The 17,201-nt window shown below is 45.4% G+C and overlaps 1 protein-coding gene across 1 annotated transcript; it reads right to left on the bottom strand.

Moving 5' to 3' along the window:
* Positions 1 to 10,390: 10,390 nt before the first annotated feature.
* Positions 10,391 to 16,277, bottom strand: LOC109751738 (cation/H(+) antiporter 19-like). Its single transcript, XM_020310624.1, has 3 exons — positions 16,065 to 16,277; positions 10,588 to 12,784; positions 10,391 to 10,419 (listed from the first exon to the last, which is right to left on the bottom strand). Exons 1-3 carry the CDS (start codon positions 16,275 to 16,277, stop codon positions 10,391 to 10,393), a joined length of 2,439 nt encoding a protein of 812 aa, XP_020166213.1.
* Between the last annotated feature and the right edge of the window lie 924 nt (positions 16,278 to 17,201).

The raw sequence follows: 17,201 nt of genomic DNA, 5'->3' as shown, positions 1-17,201 counted from the left end.
TTTCGGTATAACATACCTTGCTTTTCCGCTAACTTCCGCCTCAGCTCAGACGCTTCGGCGGCATGGGAAGCTGAAGCCTGCATCGCAGCCTGTTTGATTCAAATAGATAGGTATGTTAATCTCCTGTACGAGTCATTAGATCCTCTGTTCGGCCTTTCTTTGTGAACACCGAACAGAGTCTCAGGGGCTACTATCTATACACAAACATCTTTCTTAGCTAAAAGGCATTATATTACATACCTCAAAGCCTCTTAGAAGGCTAGTGTAAGCCTCGTTCAATCCAGATTTTGCGGACCGAACCCTTTCAACCACCGTACCCATAAGGGTACTATGTTCTCCCACAATGGTGGCATTCTGAAGCACCTCCACCAAAGTATCCGGCGCCTCTGGATTGACAGAGGTCGCCGGTGGGATTGGCACACCCTCCTCTTTCGAAGAAGGCTGCTCACCTAATTCCGGAGCCGTACGGGTCTCCGGAACAATGTCCGGTTGGGGGCCGAATTGGGCATGGCCCCCGTCGCCAGTCTCCATGGGGGTCGGTACCCCCATGTTTCCGGAAGCAGAGGTATCGCCCTCTGGCACCGCCTCGGCGGCTTCCCGCACCTCTCCCTGACCCGGAAGGGTCCTTCGGGACAATACTTTGGCATTGTCCGTAGCTTTGGGGGAGGAGGCCGACGGAGGCGACTCGCTATCCATCACATTCGGATCCAGCGAATTCCTCGAAGATGAGGATTGCTGGAGGAGGACGCGAGCCGAACTGCAGCACATGATTCAGTATATTAAAATCACAAAGGCGGAAAACCGGATAGATATATAAGTACAAGTGCCTTTGGGGTACTTACTGTCCGGCCAGGGGCTTCGGCATGGGGTGCCATTCATCGGCGTCTGATTCGGAGTCATCCGTGAGGGAGATTCTCCCTTTCTTGGACGCCTCTGCCTCCAGATCCGCGGAAGCCCCCCTTTTCTTCTTCCCCCATTTAAGGGGAGAATTACTCTCTTCCTCCTCCCCCTCGTCTTTGTCGGGGGAGGAGTGAGTCTCGGTGTCTTCGGACACTACGTCCGAAGCACCTTTACGGCGGAGGCCACTTTTGGCCTCCTTGCCCTTCTTCTTGGCCTTCTTTTCCGGTGCCTGATATGGCGCCGGAAACAGCATCCTCGTTAGCAGAGGGATGGCTGGGTCTTCGGGCAGCGGAGCCGGACAATGAATCCGCTCCGCCTTCTTCGTCCAGCCCTGTGGGAAGAATGGAAATCTTAGTACGCCCCTTGGATTTAAAAATAATAAAATTATCATGAAAACTTACGGGAGATGCCGCGTGAGTACAGTCGAGGCCGAGGTCATCGGTCGTTTTCGGCCACGACTTTTGGGTCTTGAACAACAGCTTCCACATGTATTCGTGCTTCGTGCCGACGAACCACTGCAGGGTCCGGGGAACGGCTGGGTCGAACTCCCACATGTGTTGAGTCCGGCCTTGAGAGGGGGGAATCCGGCGTAAGAGCATTACCTGGATCACGCTGGCGAGGCTGGTATCCTTGTCTACCATACTCTTAATGCGCTTCTGCAGCATCGTCACCTCGTCGGATGACGCCCAGTCCAGGCCCTTGTTGAGCCAGGATGTCAGCCGCAGTGGAGGCCCGGACTTGAACTCGGGAGCAGCGGCCCATGTGGAGTCACGGGGTTTCGTGACATAGAACCACTCCTGCTGCCACCCCTTCATGGTCTCCACGAAGGTGCCTTTGGGCCAGGTGACGTTGGGGAGTTTGCTCACCATGGCGCCGCCGCACTCCGCGTGTTGACCATCCACCACTTTTGGCTTCACATTGAAGACCTTGAGCCATAGGCCGAAGTGGGGAGGGATGCAGAGGAATGCCTCACACACGACGATGAACGCCGAAATATTGAGAAAGGAATTTGGGGCTAGATCATGGAAATCTAGCCCGTAGTAAAACATGAGGCCGCGGACGAAAGGATGGAGGGGAAACCCTAACCCGCGAAGGAAATGAGGAATAAATATTACCCTCTCATGGGGCTTCGGGGTAGGGACGATATGTTTCTTGGCCGGAAGCCGGTGGTCAATTTCCTTGGCTAAATATCCCGCCTCCCAGAGCTCCTTGATGTTCTCCTCCGTGACGGAGGAGGTCATCCACTTGCCCTGCGTTCTAGATCCGGACATGGCTAGAGTGTTTTCTGGGGACGGAAGGGATCGAAGCTTGGGTGCTGGAGCTCGAGGGCGGATGGGCTGAGGAAGAAGAAGGCGTGGGGTGAAAAGGTGAATTCTTATCTCCTTATAAGGGCAGTGAATATAGGGCGTCCCCCCACGAGCCTTAAAACTCGCCTATTCCCAAGGAGTCGTGCGAACGGCATGGTTGGATTACCCAAACCCGTATTGATGAGAATCCCGTGATAAGGGGACACGATCTCTGTTTTGACAAGACGTGTCACCGAAGGCTGCGTCTCGAAACGCGAATCGGGGGATTGAAAAACGATTCGAAATAATAAAGAGGCCAGACGTGACGTCTCACCAGCGAAACTGTCAGTAAAGACATATTATGTTTTTTCATTAAGTATTATGCCCTTGTGGTAGTGGGTTGTAACTGTTAAACAGAGCCGGATATAGTTCTCGTGGATCAACTACTTTGAAGTATTCGGAGGAGGAACCCGCCTTGCAATGCCGAAGACAATCTGCGTGCCGGACACATCGTCATTGAAGCCTGGTCCAGGGGCTACTGAAGGAGTCCTGGATTAGGGGGTCCTCAGGAGTCCAGGTTGTGCATCATGGGCTGGACTAATGGGCCGCGAAGATACAAGATAGAAGACTTTCCCCCGTGACCGGATGGGACTCCCCTTGGCGTGGAAGGCAAGCTTAGCGTTCGGATATGAAGATTCCTTTCTCTGTAAACTGACTCTGTACAACCCTAGCCCCCTCTGGTGTCTATATAAACTGGAGGGTTTAGTCCATAGAGGCAATCATAATCATACAGGCTAGACATCTAGTGTTTAGCCATTACGATCTCGAGGTAGATCAACTCTTGTAACCCCTATACTCATCAAAGTTAATCAAGCAGAAAGTAGGGTATTACCTCCATTAAGAGGGCCCGGACCTGGGTAAACATCGTGTCCCCTGCCTCATTTTACCTTCGATCCTTAGACTCACAGTTCGGGACCCCCTACCCGAGATCTGCCGGTTTTGACACCGACACCCTCCTCGGCCCACCTCCGGTGCCCATCTTCTGGTATATAAGTCATTTTGACCTAGAAATAAATTGGGAGAGGACTTTCGGGACGAAGCGCTGCCGTCTCGAGGCGGAACCTGGGCAGGAGCACTTTTGCCCTCTGGCGGAGCAATTCCGCCAGGGGAACTTCCCTCCCATAGGGGGAAATCATCGTCATCATCATCACAAACAACTCTCCCATCTTGGGGAGGGCAATATCCATCAACATCTTCAACAACACCATCTTATCTCAAACCCTTGTTCATCTCTTGTGTTCAATCTTTGTACCGGAACCTCAGATTGGTACTTGTGGGTGACTAGTAGTGTTGATTGCATCTTGTAGTTGATTACTATATGGTTTATTTGGTGGAAGATTATATGTTCAGATCCATTATGCTATTTAATACTCCTCTGATCTTGATCATGATTATCATTTGTGAGTAGTTACTTTTGTTCTTGAGGTCATGGGAGAAATCTTGAGCATGATTATTTTGATGATATGTATGTTCTGATTCCCTTAGTGGTGTCATGTGAACGTGGACTACATGACACTTCACCTTATTAGGCCTAAGGGAATGCATTGTGGAGTAGTTATTAGATGATGGGTTGTTAGAGTGACAAAAGCTTAAACCCTAATATATGCGCTACTTTGTAAGGGACTGATTTGGATCCAAAATTTTAATGCTATGGTTAGATTTTATCTTAATACTTTTGTCGTAGTTGCGGATGCTTGTGAGGGGGTTAATCATAAGTAGGAGGTTTGTTCAAGTAAGAACAACACCTAAGCACCGGTCCACCCACATATCAAATTATCAAAGTTGCGAACACGAATCAAACCAACATGATGAAAGTGACTAGATGAAATTCCCGTGTACCCTCAAGAACGCTTTGCTTATTATAAGAGACCGTTTTGGCCTGCCCTTTGCCACAAAAGGATTGGGCTACCATGCTGCATATTATTTACCGTTACCGTTACTTGCTCATTACAAATTATCTTGCTATCAAACTACTCGTCACTTATAATTTCAGTGCTTGCAAAGAATACCTTGCTGAAAACCACTTGTCATTTCCTTCTGCTCCTCGTTGGGTTCGACACTCTTACTTATCAAAAGGACTACGATTGAACCCCTATACTGGTGGGTCATCAACGCCTCTATTAAAAATATTTGTTTGGATTATTTTTTCCTGTCCTAAAACCATCCCAAATATTATTAATCAAAGTTAATTGATCGTGCCAAGTTGCCTATATGATGAAACGGCCCGTATCATGGCGACATAAACTTAGATGCAAGGTTTTCAAAGGATATATTCAAAATTGGGTAACCAACTTTGTTTGGGACCCTGGTTTATGAAAAGAAGGTGATATTTTAATAGATGTGTCCTTTGTAGCCCTGCCCCTGAAAAAGGAAACATTTTGTCTAACGCCTCTACATTCCTACCTTGAAAAGAATGAGCGCACTTCATGGAAATTTTATATTTTCACGCTGTAAATTCCTATCATTCTATTGTTAAAGTCGATGAGCGCGGCAACGCGCGGCTTCATTGATCTAGTGATAGTGACGCTAGTACTCTACTAACAACAAGATAGGGCAATGTATTTCCCACAATTATGTAAGAGAAATTTTTCATCAATGACTGAACCTACAAAATTTGAGAAGGGAATCAAAGCTGCTAGTCGTGGAAAAAAATATGTAATGAAATTTTGTTGAGCTAGCGGATGGTTGATTCATGAGGTGCAAGGTTGAATCGGGTTGAATCTTGAAAAAGAATGAAATGCTAATTGTGTCGTTTCTTCACTAAAGCCCGCTCAATACGAAATCCCCCCCCCCTCCCCCCCCCCCCCCCCCCCCCCCGAAAAAAATGCAGTCATATTTCTCGAAATAAGCAAGACTTGGACATGCAAGGAACCACATCCTGAAATGTCCATATTGAATACATTTTTTAAAATGAATTGGACCTTACAAATGTTGTGGTCAAGTTTTAATATGAAAAAAATAGAAAGTATGTTCAACATTAGTCTTGTTTTAAACAACTCATCAAAACAAAGATGATGGTCAAACTAGGTCTAAATTTGGATATATGGTTCAACATATATGGTCATTCCTATGTTTGAAGAAAAATATATATTAAAATATGCATTTAATGATGGAGAGAAAAAATGGTGGAGGGCAGGTTTAATGCGTAAAGGATTTTCTGCTCATGTGCCAAAAATCCATTTACCAGTCAGACCGCATCCGTCAGATAACCATCCAATGGACCAAAATAGCCTGGTGGACCTGATGCACATATTCGTTCGGTGCACTGGATACATCTCAGTGATTAGACGCATGAAATACCAAGCAAACACATATCCTTCCGAGCACCTAGCGCTATTACAAGGGTTGGGCCATATTGCTTTCTGCGTACAGTTTCCACCGATTTTGGGAAGGTTTTGGAACCTTTCTGAACAAGTCTTTTCTGGATTTTGTTTCCATTTTTCCCATTTATTCACCATTTTTAATCCATGATTTGTTTTTGATATTTAGGACATTTTTGGATTTCCCAAACAATTTTTAATTCACAAATATTTTTTTGAAATTTGTGTATTTTAAAGTTTACAAAACATTTTCTAAGATTCTGAATATTTCTTAACCTATGATTTTTGGAGTTACTGAACATTTTAAACTTCATGAACATCTTTAATTCTTTACCTTTTTCAAATTCATGAACATTATTCGAATTCATAAAAGCATTTTGAAAATTTGTTTAAAAATTCAGGAACAGTTTCTAACATCCATGAGCAATTTATAAAAATCTTTGAACATTTTTCAAATTATCAACCATTTTTAAAATTTTCGAAAATTTTCATTTTGGTGAACATTTTCTGAATTGTTGAAAATTTTAATTTTGGTGAACATTTTTTAATTCTGTTGAAAGGAGAAAAATAAACAAAATAAAAAGACGGAAAAAACAGGCGCCCTGCACTACGCCCCGTACTGGGCCGACACAAAGACGCATGGTGCGGAGCATGTTTGGCGCACGCCAACCACGGCGACTATATATGTCGCCTGTAGCGAGACGGAAGGAGATCTCGCCTTAAGCATCCAGTACACCTTCTTTAAACGAAATAGAGATGAAAAATGAGAGATCCCACAGTTTGAACATGGGTCTGCTGGTTGTGGGCAGCATTGCTAGCCATTGAGTAAGCGTCGGGCTCATGGTGAATACTAGGGCGCGACCTAATTGAGGGGAAAAGAGTCGGTATTCTATTGGTTTCTCGTGTTCTTTCATTTTCGTTTTTGCACCGGGTTCTCTTCATTTCTTTCTTTGCTTTCACTAGTTTTTCTATTTTTTTTATTTTTATTCGGTTTCATTTATTTCTTTTCTCGGTTCTCACTTTTTTAATTTTCTTTCTTTTTTCTTTGTCTTACTTCGGTTTTGTTTGTCTCTTTCTCGTTTTCACCGTTTTTTCTTGTTTTCCTCTATGGTTTCACTATTTTTTAAAGTTTGGTTTCACTGGTTTTCTATGCATATGTTTGGTATATATCTAATACTCCGTCCGTTCCTAAATATAATTTTTTTTAGAGATTTCAGTAAGGACTACATAAGGATGTATATAGATATGTTTTAGAGTGTAGATTCACTCATTTTGCTCCGCATGTAGTCCGCATTGGAATCTCTCGAAAGACTTATATTTACAAACAGAGTGTGTACATTTTTTAATACATGTTTAACATTTTTCAAAGTCTTGATTAACATAACTTTTTTAATATGTGGTTAACATTTTTTCTATACACATTTATCATTTTTTCAAATTCTTGATTAACATCTTTCAAGTAGAAGTCTAAGATTGAATGCATGACCAACATTTTTTCTATACAAGTTTAACATTTTTCAAATGCAAATTGAAATTTTTTTAATACATTGTCAACATTTTTCCTATACATATTTGACATTTTTCAAATACAAGTTTAATATTTTTTAATACATGGTCAATAATTTTCTATACACATTTAACATTTTTCAAATGCTTAATTAACATTTTTCGAATACTTGTTTAACATTTTTTTCGAATGTTTGGATTAATATTTTTTAAATACATGATCAATTTTTTTCACACACACATTGTATATTTTGTCTATACATTTTTCATACACATGAGAAACATTTTCCCTATACATATTTAACATTTTTCAAATGCTTGGTCAACATTGTTTCAATGTTTATGTAAAGTGTTTTTTGTAATATATTTATTTAAAAAAATTGGAAGTATAACAAAAACAAAAAATAAAGTAAAAAAGGTGGAAAAAACGAGGTTGTAGCCTCCCGCGTGCCTGGACCAGCCCATGTCGCTCTCACGTTCAACGACGATTCCCCTACCTCTCGCTATAAGCGAGACATATGGGGTGCCCCATGCCTACACGCTCTAGCTAAGAGCACTCGAAACTTTGAGTCGTACTGTCCTGGCACGCTAGCCGCCATGTCGTGTCGTGCTATGTCCTTTATCATTTCGTCGGGTCTTGTGCCGCGCCTAAACAACCCAACCCAAGTCCTTGAAGTGGGAGTGGGTGGGTGCTTAGGTAGGCAGAGACCTAGAGACCAGTTCACATGAGTATGATGTACTAACGAATCTCTTGTCATGTGGGTACTGATTAGCGCGTGTGAGAGAAACTGAGATCAACATTAGTTGTTAATGTATGTTGTTATTATTGATTCATTATTTGATGCATTATATAGGCAACTAAATTTTTATGTCTAGCAATATCAGCAACTCAAAAATATTATTAATATTAAGGTGAACATTTCTCATATAATTTTCATATTTCTCACTACCAATACACTTTGTAGTGCTAAACTGAACTTGTGTTTTGTTGCAACAATCTTTTGTATAATTATTTAGTTTGTGGTGTCTAAGAATTATTATTTTTCGCTAGAGTGGTTTGCACTACTATATATACATAAGAAAATAATCTTTTAGCATTATTCCACCAATGCATTTATGAGCACCGATGTGTTATAATGTGTTCATGCATGCATGTTTTTCATGATACTATATATCTTTGAAGATTGCATTTAGAGAATATGGATCTAACCAACTTGTAGTGATGCCTGGAGTTTAATACTATAAAGTCTACATGTAACTAAACTACTAAAGAGACATTTCTGGAGTGTATGAAGTGTCAATTTGTCATTTGTCCTCAAATTCCCTCCTTTGCTCTCGGTTCTCAGTTTGCCCATTTCAGAATTTGCCTTCCATTGGCAAATAAATGACCTCTGCCTACCACCACATGCGCGATATGCGGCTAGGTTTCACTTGCATAGTCTCTAACCGACGTCACCGCAGCCAACACCTCTCATATTTTCCACTGTTGCTTCCTAATATCCTCATCTCCTACATGCCTAATAAGATCCTAAGCCAGTAGATCGACGTTGCCATATCGATGGAGGTCCTAGAAAAGTTTCAGCATTTTGCCCCTTTATCGTCTCTGAGCCAGTTTCGTGTCGGATCGTGCCCTTGCCAGCCCACCCACATAATACCAATCAGTGCCGCTCGTCTGCTTTTTATAAATAGTGTTTTTTAAAATAAATTCAGCATGTTTCCTAGTGGGCATCCAATCCAATGGACCGTGGGTAGCACTCGGGGTTGGTCGCCATGTTTGGTTAGGCCAACCCGGGGAACTTTATTTTTTACCTGTAAATGCTTTGATATGAATAAAGCTTAGTGAGTTCGTCTAAAAAAACCATGATCATAGCGAGTGATATTTTACAAAATGGTCAACGTGAAATATTATATTTACTAGTTTTCAAAGCATAAAAAGCGAAACAAGTAAATAAGAAATATTTTTAGTTATAATAGTTATATACCACAAAATATCAAATTATGTGTATCCTCCTATTTGTACTCTACAAGTATGTTTTTTCTCCACAATTTAAAATCTTTGAAATTTGATTTTTCTTCTTCTTCTAATTAGTTACATATCTTATGATCAATATAATCCTAGGACCTGTTTGAGTGCATTCGTCCTTGTATATGACTATATGTTTTACTTGGTCTTTCTTAATAAAGCAAGTAAAGAAACAGTTATTGATGCTCTTTTTACTGTTAAAAGCGCAAACATCCTGAAAGAGTTTTACATAGCACAAGTATATGCTATGACATTTAAATCCTTAACATAAAAAACATGTGATAAAAATAAAGAGGTGGCGGTGAAAGAAGGAGGCGACCAGGTGGTGGTGTTCATGGAAAGCTTTCGAGCTCTAAGAAAGAGGAGTCCACATATTACTTATGTGTTGTACGAACTTATTGCATTACCAAAATGTTGTTGATAAGTGTTGCATGTGATGCGAATAGGCTTGTTATGCTTATGATTGCATGTTGCTAATTGATTGAGATGCAAATACAAATAAAATACTGCTGAAAGTTCAAATATATGTTGCGAAAAATGCAGAGCCAGAGTTATGTTTGTTCAAAATTGTACACCATATACACATGGGAGGTAATCTCACCATTCCTATGAAAAAGTGAGTTGAATCAATACCATTCTAACTCTCTAATGAAAGAAGCAACATAAAATTCCATTCATTTTTTCGTCTCTAATTAATTGAGAAATGCAACTAACACATTCGTGTGGAATGAAACAACGGATTCTATTTCATTTGGTTCTCGACCAAACACACCTTCAGACTGTCAGACATAGATGGACAAGAAAACATGGCCCACTTAGGTAAATCTCAAGGTTCCCGGAAACATACAACAACTATTGTAACTAGAATGCATCCAACACCTAAAAAATATACTCGAATGATCATGAAGATCACGGGTAGTTTACCCATAAACTATTGTTGGTTGGCGATAATCAACCTGTGGTTGGATGGTTAGAGGGACTATGGTATCCCCAGCCCACCAGGGTTTAAGTCCTGGTGCTCGTATTTATTCCTGGATTTATTTCAGGATTTCCGGCGATGTGCATTCAGTGGAAGGAGACGTTCCCGTCGACGACGAGACGTCTATAATGACTTCGTAAATTTCAAGATGGTATGTCAGCTCAGTCTTTCAGAGGTGCTCATAGGGGTAGGGTATGCGTGTATATGTTCATATGGGTGAGTGTATGCGCGCGTATGTGAAGCACCACACTCATTGAACGGAGGGACTACTTGTTAGCAAACACGTAAGAAATTGTGTTGAGATACTACTAGCTGCTCATGCCGTTGTTATATTTGTTTGGTTTTCTACATGTACATACACGTGTCAATAGGCACAGTAACCACAGTTAGAGAACTAAAATGGGAGCCTAGCCTAGCCTAGCCTAGCTACGCGGCCGACACGCACGTCGGAACTGCATGCGCGCACCGGCCGTCACGTACCGACTCCCCCTCCGGCTGGTTTATTCTGCTCACCAGGCGACGTCCTGGCGGGCGTGTAGGCCGGAGATGGCATCGGAGCGCGCACCACTGTGTCCTCTACCTCCTCGTCCGCCGGCGCCGAGGTCGGGTCATTCCTCCGGTCGTACCGCTGCACCACGAGCACGGACGCCGTCGCCGAGAACTCTGTTGTCGCCAGGTAGCTCCCCACGGGTCCAAGCTCCGGGCAGTCGGTCTTCTCCATCAGGGGTATCGCTTGCGCCGACCGCCCGGTCACCACCAGATTCTTCCCCCTCCCAAACGCCTTGATGGCCGCCGCCACCTCCAGCCTCTCCCGCGCCTCTACCTCCTCGTAGCTCACCGACTCGCCGGGGACGACGTGCTTCTGTATGGCTTCCTCGTCCACGTCGGCGAGCTCCGCCGCCGCGGCAGCAGCCGCGCTGAAGCGTACCACGGTGAGAACGATACCGGGATGCTCGGCCATGCGGGCGGCGTAGGCCAATGCCTCTCGATCGTCGGGCCCGCCGAAGAAGAGTAGGAGCACGGTGTAGGAGACGTCGGGCGCCGACACCTGCGCCATGCCGCCGAGCGCCCGGTCCACGAGGATCGCCACCGTGCACGGCGCCTTCCGGAGCACCCGCACGTTCACGTGGTGGTACGCCCGGTCCACGCACGCCTCCATCGTCCCGTCGTGGCAGAGTATCTTGTGGAACGGGAGCACGATGACGGCGGCGCGTTTTTGCACCGCCGAGTTGACGATGTCCTCGTGGATGGTGGCCAGGTCGGAGATGGCCGTCATCGGCTTCACCGTTACGGCGCTCAGCCTGTGGAACGCCTCGAACGCCACCTGCACCTCCTCCCCGCCCACGTCCTTCCGCCCGAGCCGGCCCGAGAACGGCAAGCCGTTGCGGCGCGCGCGCTGCACCATGGAGATCGCCGACGACCGCTCCGAGAGCTCCACCAGGTGCATGGCGTACATGGTGAGGTTGCTCCGCCGCGTGCCACGCGACGCCTCCACCAGGTTGATCAGCGTCGGGATGCCCCGGCTGGCGTGGAAGCACGCGAGCACCCGCAGCTCGCTGTCGGCATCGGCGTCATCGCGCTCCATGGTGCGGTGCGTGTAGGACGACTGCCGCCGGGCCGGCTTGTACACGGCGGTGACGGCCGGCGTCGTCAGGAAGGTGGTGACGAGCGCCATGAGCACGAGGATGGCGAATGCCTCCTCGTTGAGGACCTTGCGGTCGCGTCCGATGTTAAGCACGATGAGCTCCACGAGCCCCTTGGTGTTCATCATCAGCCCCAGCGCCACCGCCTCGCGCACCGGCACCCGCATCAGCAGCGATGTGAGCACTGTGCCGCCGATCTTGCCGACGCACGCCGTCATGATGACGAGCACGAGGAGCCCCCACGACTTGGCGCCCGTGATGGTGGCCACATTCGTCTTGAGCCCGCTGGAGACGAAGTAGAGCGGCAGGAACAGCGACGACACGATGTCTTCGATCTTCTCGGTGAGCGCGCTGGAGAAGGCGCCTTCCTTGGGGACCAGCACGCCGATGACGAACGCGCCGAACAGCGCGTGGATACCGATGGTGTCGGTGGCGAGTCCGGCAGCAAGGATGATGGCCATGGCGCCGCAGACAAACGACTCCTTGACCGGCTCACCTTCGGGGGACCGGCGCGCCATGTACAGGAGCAGCGGCCTGACGAGCAGGGTGGCGAGGCCAACGAAGGCGGCGCCGGAGAGGAGCACGTAGATCGACACGAATGGCGAGCTGTTGCCCGAGAGCGAGATGGCGAGCGCGAGCAGTATCCACGCCGTGATGTCGTTCACGGCCGCCGCCGACATGGCCATGCGGCCGATCTCGGTGGTGAGCAGCTTGAGCTCGGCGAGGATCCGGGCGAGCACGGGGAAGGCCGTGATGGAGAGCGCGACGCCCATGAAGACGATGAACGGGACACATGGGGCATCGGGCGCGATGGCGGCCCGGAGGACGAGGGAGGAGCCGACGCCGAGCGCGAAGGGGAGGGACATGCCGGCCACGGCGATGGCCAGGGCGCGGCGGCCGGTGCGGCGGAGCGACGCCGGGTCCAGCTCCAGGCCGACGAGGAAGAGGAAGAAGAGCAGGCCGATGGCTGCCAGCGTGTCGAGCACCATGAGGCTCTCCCTGGGGAAGACGTTGTGGAGGAAGACCTTGCTCCGGCCGAGCGCCGACGGCCCGAGGAGGACGCCGCCCTGCATTTCGCCACCAGTAGCAGTAACATTAACATGAGCTTGCATTGCTATAAGAGCTGCTATAATCGGAGATAGATGATCATGATGTAGAAATTCCGATCAAGTGATTTGACTGATTTGATAGTGATTGAGCATGGAAATCTACTTTGATCCCATAGGTGACAAGGACTAATTCCCGATTAATTTTACCAACACCATTCCAACTACAAACGCAGAAAATCAAACTTTGGCGTGCTTCTTTTGAAAACAATACTACTCAAGTTAACTTCAAGCAAAAGTCTTAAAAAACTATTTTTGGCTCCTACTGTCATATCTTGAGAATGAAATACTCCCTCTCCTTTCGAGTGGGCACGTCCTGAACGCATGGGCATCTGCACCCATTTTTTTTTTTAAAAAAAATGCATTTTAAGCATGTTTTAAAATCTCAAAAAATTTAAAAGAAAATTTCATGCATACATGTTCGCAAATGTGTGTGCGCGGCACAAAGTTTTGTTACAAAATGTCGTTTTGTTTTGTCTCCGTAAAAAATATAAATTTCAGTGCTTTGAAATAGCGTTCCACGATGTATTTTTTTTGTCTTTTTTGCACCGTCCAAAAAATGTTATTTTTCCATGAAACTTTATGCGCGCACATAGAACATGAAGACGTATCCGTGCAATCTTTTTCAGATTTTTTAGCATTTAGAAATGTGTTTTTCAAAATGGATTCATATGTACCCAGGTTCATCCATGCACTTCCCCTTTCCTTTCTTCTTTCTTTCCATAAAAGCGTAGGTAGAATGCGTATAGTAATGGTAGAGCTGATGTATGGCTAAGCAGGGCTGATGGAGTTGTTGGAAAGAAGTCAGTATCCAGCTTATCCCTAGTCTAGCACTATGGTGTGAAGTCAGAAACCCATTAACAAGCAAGGTTGTAGTGAACCTCTTCCTTAAGGGATTGTGGAATGCACACATCCCAGAATACAGTTGGGTGATCCATTAAGCTAAGCAAGAGCTATGAACAACCTAGTGACGCGGTGACAAGCATCAATACGAGCAAGGCGATAGATCAGCGTTCACCATTATAAGATGTTTTAGATATTTCAATATAGACTACATACGGGCCTGGAATAGCTGAACAAATACACTAAAATGCGTCTATATACGTCTGAAAAAAAGATAGAACATATTATAATTTGTAACGGAGGGAATGTTTCTAAAGAAACTCAGGATAAAAGTAGTTCATGTAGTATCTTGGGCCAGAGTATTGACGTACAATTTTGGTTTAAAACTTTGACAATTCACTACTAATACCCAAGAAAATAGGTTACTTTTTTCCCCTCATATGACTCAAATACACATATTTTAAGCCAAATTCGCAAGAATACACTTCACCCAACAATCTACGTTAAAAAACAGAGATTTTGGAAACTCAAGCTAAAAATGTGTCCTTCCAAAAACAGTTCAATGAGAAAAATGGATATTATTATAACTAAATCGTGTAGGGGAGGCGGGAGTGAACATTTCTTGTCCGAAATGACATGGAGTTCTTGTAGTAAAATTTTCTGGAATACTGCTGGTTTTCGTATGCATTTTCTGCGTTGCTATGAATATAAGTTTTAGTTTGCATTTAGCTTATTTTTATAAATTTTGGCAGGGGATGGGATCAAACCTCAATGGATAGTTGTCTGACCAAAATAAATATATTTTCCGTTTGTAGGTTAAATTTTCTTTCTCAAATTTAGAAAATAGCTGCAAGTATAAAATTCTACTCACATAATTTCTCAAAATCCTTATTTTTAAACTAATTTTACTTCTTAGTAGTAATTAGGTAGTATTGCATTTGGCTTCCCTGCTTGCAGTACTAATTATGTGAGTATGTGAAGCACTACTTCAAACTCAATTACTGGTAGTATATATTACTCGCATTCCAAAATTAGGCAAAGACAAAAGTAGAACATGTCTAATTATGGGAAGGGGAGTTCTTTCTAGCTATAAACCCGGGTATATTCCCTCTGAGAAAAAACTTGATCACTTTGAATATCCCCCAAAAAAGATCAGCTTAGGCTGTGTTTGATAGCAAAGTATTATATAAATCAAAGTATTAAAAACTACAGTAATTTGGCCTATAGGTATGCGATACCATGGTTTTACAAAAACACAATATTTTGATGTATTCACATTACATAGAACCTGTTTGGTAGTTAATGCACAACGCTGTATATTTTGCTGCCTAGCCTTTTGCAAGGAGAAGCTAGCTGAAAAATAGTGGATGGAAGGAGCACCGTGATATAATACTAGAATAGAATATATGGATCGATTAGCCTAATTATGATTAGCGACAGCGACGGCAGCGGAGTAATTAGGCAGATAACCTCCGAGCAATCTGAGATACTTAAAACCCTTCGTAGCGGCGCCTTCACTGATCTCAAATGCAACAGCAGCTCGCTCCCTATGGTTACCCGTATGCATCATACCACACAATCTGAGGCCAGAGCGAGTTGTTGAGCAGAGCGGGGAAGGTCAACGACGCAGCTTCCCTGTTTTTTAAAAAGAGGTCGGAGGTTTTTTTTTTATGCAGAGAAAAAACTACAGTTTGACCAATACTATAATATTAAAATCACAGTTTTTAAGGGCAACCAAACAGCTCATTGTAAATAAAATTGTGGTAACCTCAAAAACTGTAGTATTCTCAAAATACTTAAAAAATATTTTGCTATCAAACGAATCAAAACTAACATCGCTGCTTTTATTTTTTGAAAAGGAGGAATGCCCCCGGCCTCTGAACTCATATCGCTGCTGAAATAACCGTACTCATAGTACAGCACTACAGTGTACCACAATGAATTTAACAGTGATCGGATAGATGGGCACACTCTGTTTATAGACTTGCAAAGCAGACAAGTGAAGTTTGTTTCTGAATGTCCACCTGTGCACAAAAACTAGCAACCAAGGGAAAAAGGAACACACTTCTGCAGAGTTCTCATTCACAACTGGTACTGTTCAAAGTGCTACACAGAAGACCATTAATTACTTAATTTAGTAGTAGTACCTAATGATCCTGTGACTAACAAGATTTGATGGATGAATTCCCATGGAACTGCAAATGATCATTAATTCAAGCTAGCTAACATCATGCTTTGCCCCTCAAAAAATGATTGACTTAACCAAATTATGGAATATTCATGGACTAATTAGATCGTGCAAAAAACAAAGATGAGCTGCGAAACGAAAGCAGACGAGATGACATTGCGACTTATAACTCAACGACGGTGAGCGAGGGACGACGAGGAATGAACTTACGATGATCTCGGCGATGACGCGCGGCTGGCGGAGCGGGCGGAGGGCGAAGGCGAGGCCGCGGGTGACGGCGAGGACGAGGCAGATCTGCAGGATGAGGAGCGGCAGCGAGAAGTGCAGCGGGTTGTCGCCCTGCCACACCCCCTCCGACGTCGCCTTCAGTGGCCGGTAGGGCTGCACATCATCGTCTGCCCCGCCGTGGCCGCCCCGCGCCATTCCCGGCAACCTCATCTCGCCACGCACTCACGGTGGCGCCGCGCGCGGCTGTGGCTGGCGTCCGACCGGAGACGCGCACGCATGCACCCGCGCGGTGGTGGCCTCCATCTGGTTCGGGGCCGGACGGCATGCGTTCAATCGTCGATCGCCAGTGCATGCATGGCAATAAGCTGGGAGAGCTCGGCCAAGATCCTCGGAGGAACAAGTGGAGACGGGGAAAGTGAAACCAGTGTTAACCTCACACCACCCGTGTGTCGAGTATGCCTGTGGCTGTGTCACCAGGTCTTCAACCGTCTCTCACTCACACATACACGTGAGTTGAGCTTGGACAAATATAGCCGGTGAGCGGTGAGGTGATCGATGGAGCTCTGGGCTCTGGAGATAATTAGATAAGAGAGTCAGTTAATCGTTGGGAGAAGTTATGATAAGCCTCTTCACCTGGCTCGGCCTTTTCTTATTTATATAGCCGGGCCATACCAATGGCTGTAATATGACCATTTTTTCTCGCAAGCAAAATTAACATATTAGGGGTTTAAGTTTTAGGTGGCGCTAGCCGCTAGGCACCGGCGGACCGGCCACGGACCTGGATCGGTGGCCTCCCCCACCGTCTGATATGACGAATCAGGCTGATTCTTCCTTCCCCTGCTCCGCGACTCACACCCCTCCCTTGCTTCCATCTCCATCTCCCCAACCGCCCTGCTCCCAATCCTCATCTCGCGTGCTGCATGCCTCGTGCAACATTCAGCGCTCGCAGGTTGCAGCAACCTCAACGACGACGATACCTTGTCACAAGGTCCCCGCGTTGCCGGTCACAACTCCCGTCACCGGAGTCGAAGCAAAGTTGTCTCTCCTCCCAGGAGCAGCTCACGACGACATCTGGTCATAGCATTGGCTAGCGCTGGTCATAGCATTGGGCATGACCAG

Source organism: Aegilops tauschii, chromosome 5 (genome assembly GCF_002575655.3).
Source record: "Aegilops tauschii subsp. strangulata cultivar AL8/78 chromosome 5, Aet v6.0, whole genome shotgun sequence".
Lineage (NCBI taxonomy): Eukaryota > Viridiplantae > Streptophyta > Magnoliopsida > Poales > Poaceae > Aegilops > Aegilops tauschii.
Note: the sequence above shows the minus strand (reverse complement) of the source record. Positions and strands in the feature narration are given on the sequence as shown.

Bases quoted from the DNA above. Each gene is read 5' to 3' on its own strand.
- LOC109751738 (XM_020310624.1), bottom strand. From the start codon at position 16,277: ATGGCGCGGGGCGGCCACGGCGGGGCAGACGATGATGTGCAGCCCTAC. The intron at 12,785-16,064 runs GTAAGTTCATTC...GGCGAAATGCAG, and splicing joins GCGTCATCGCCGAGATCATC to GGCGGCGTCCTCCTCGGGCC. The intron at 10,420-10,587 runs GTGAGCAGAATA...ATGTACATGTAG, and splicing joins GCCCGCCAGGACGTCGCCTG to AAAACCAAACAAATATAACA.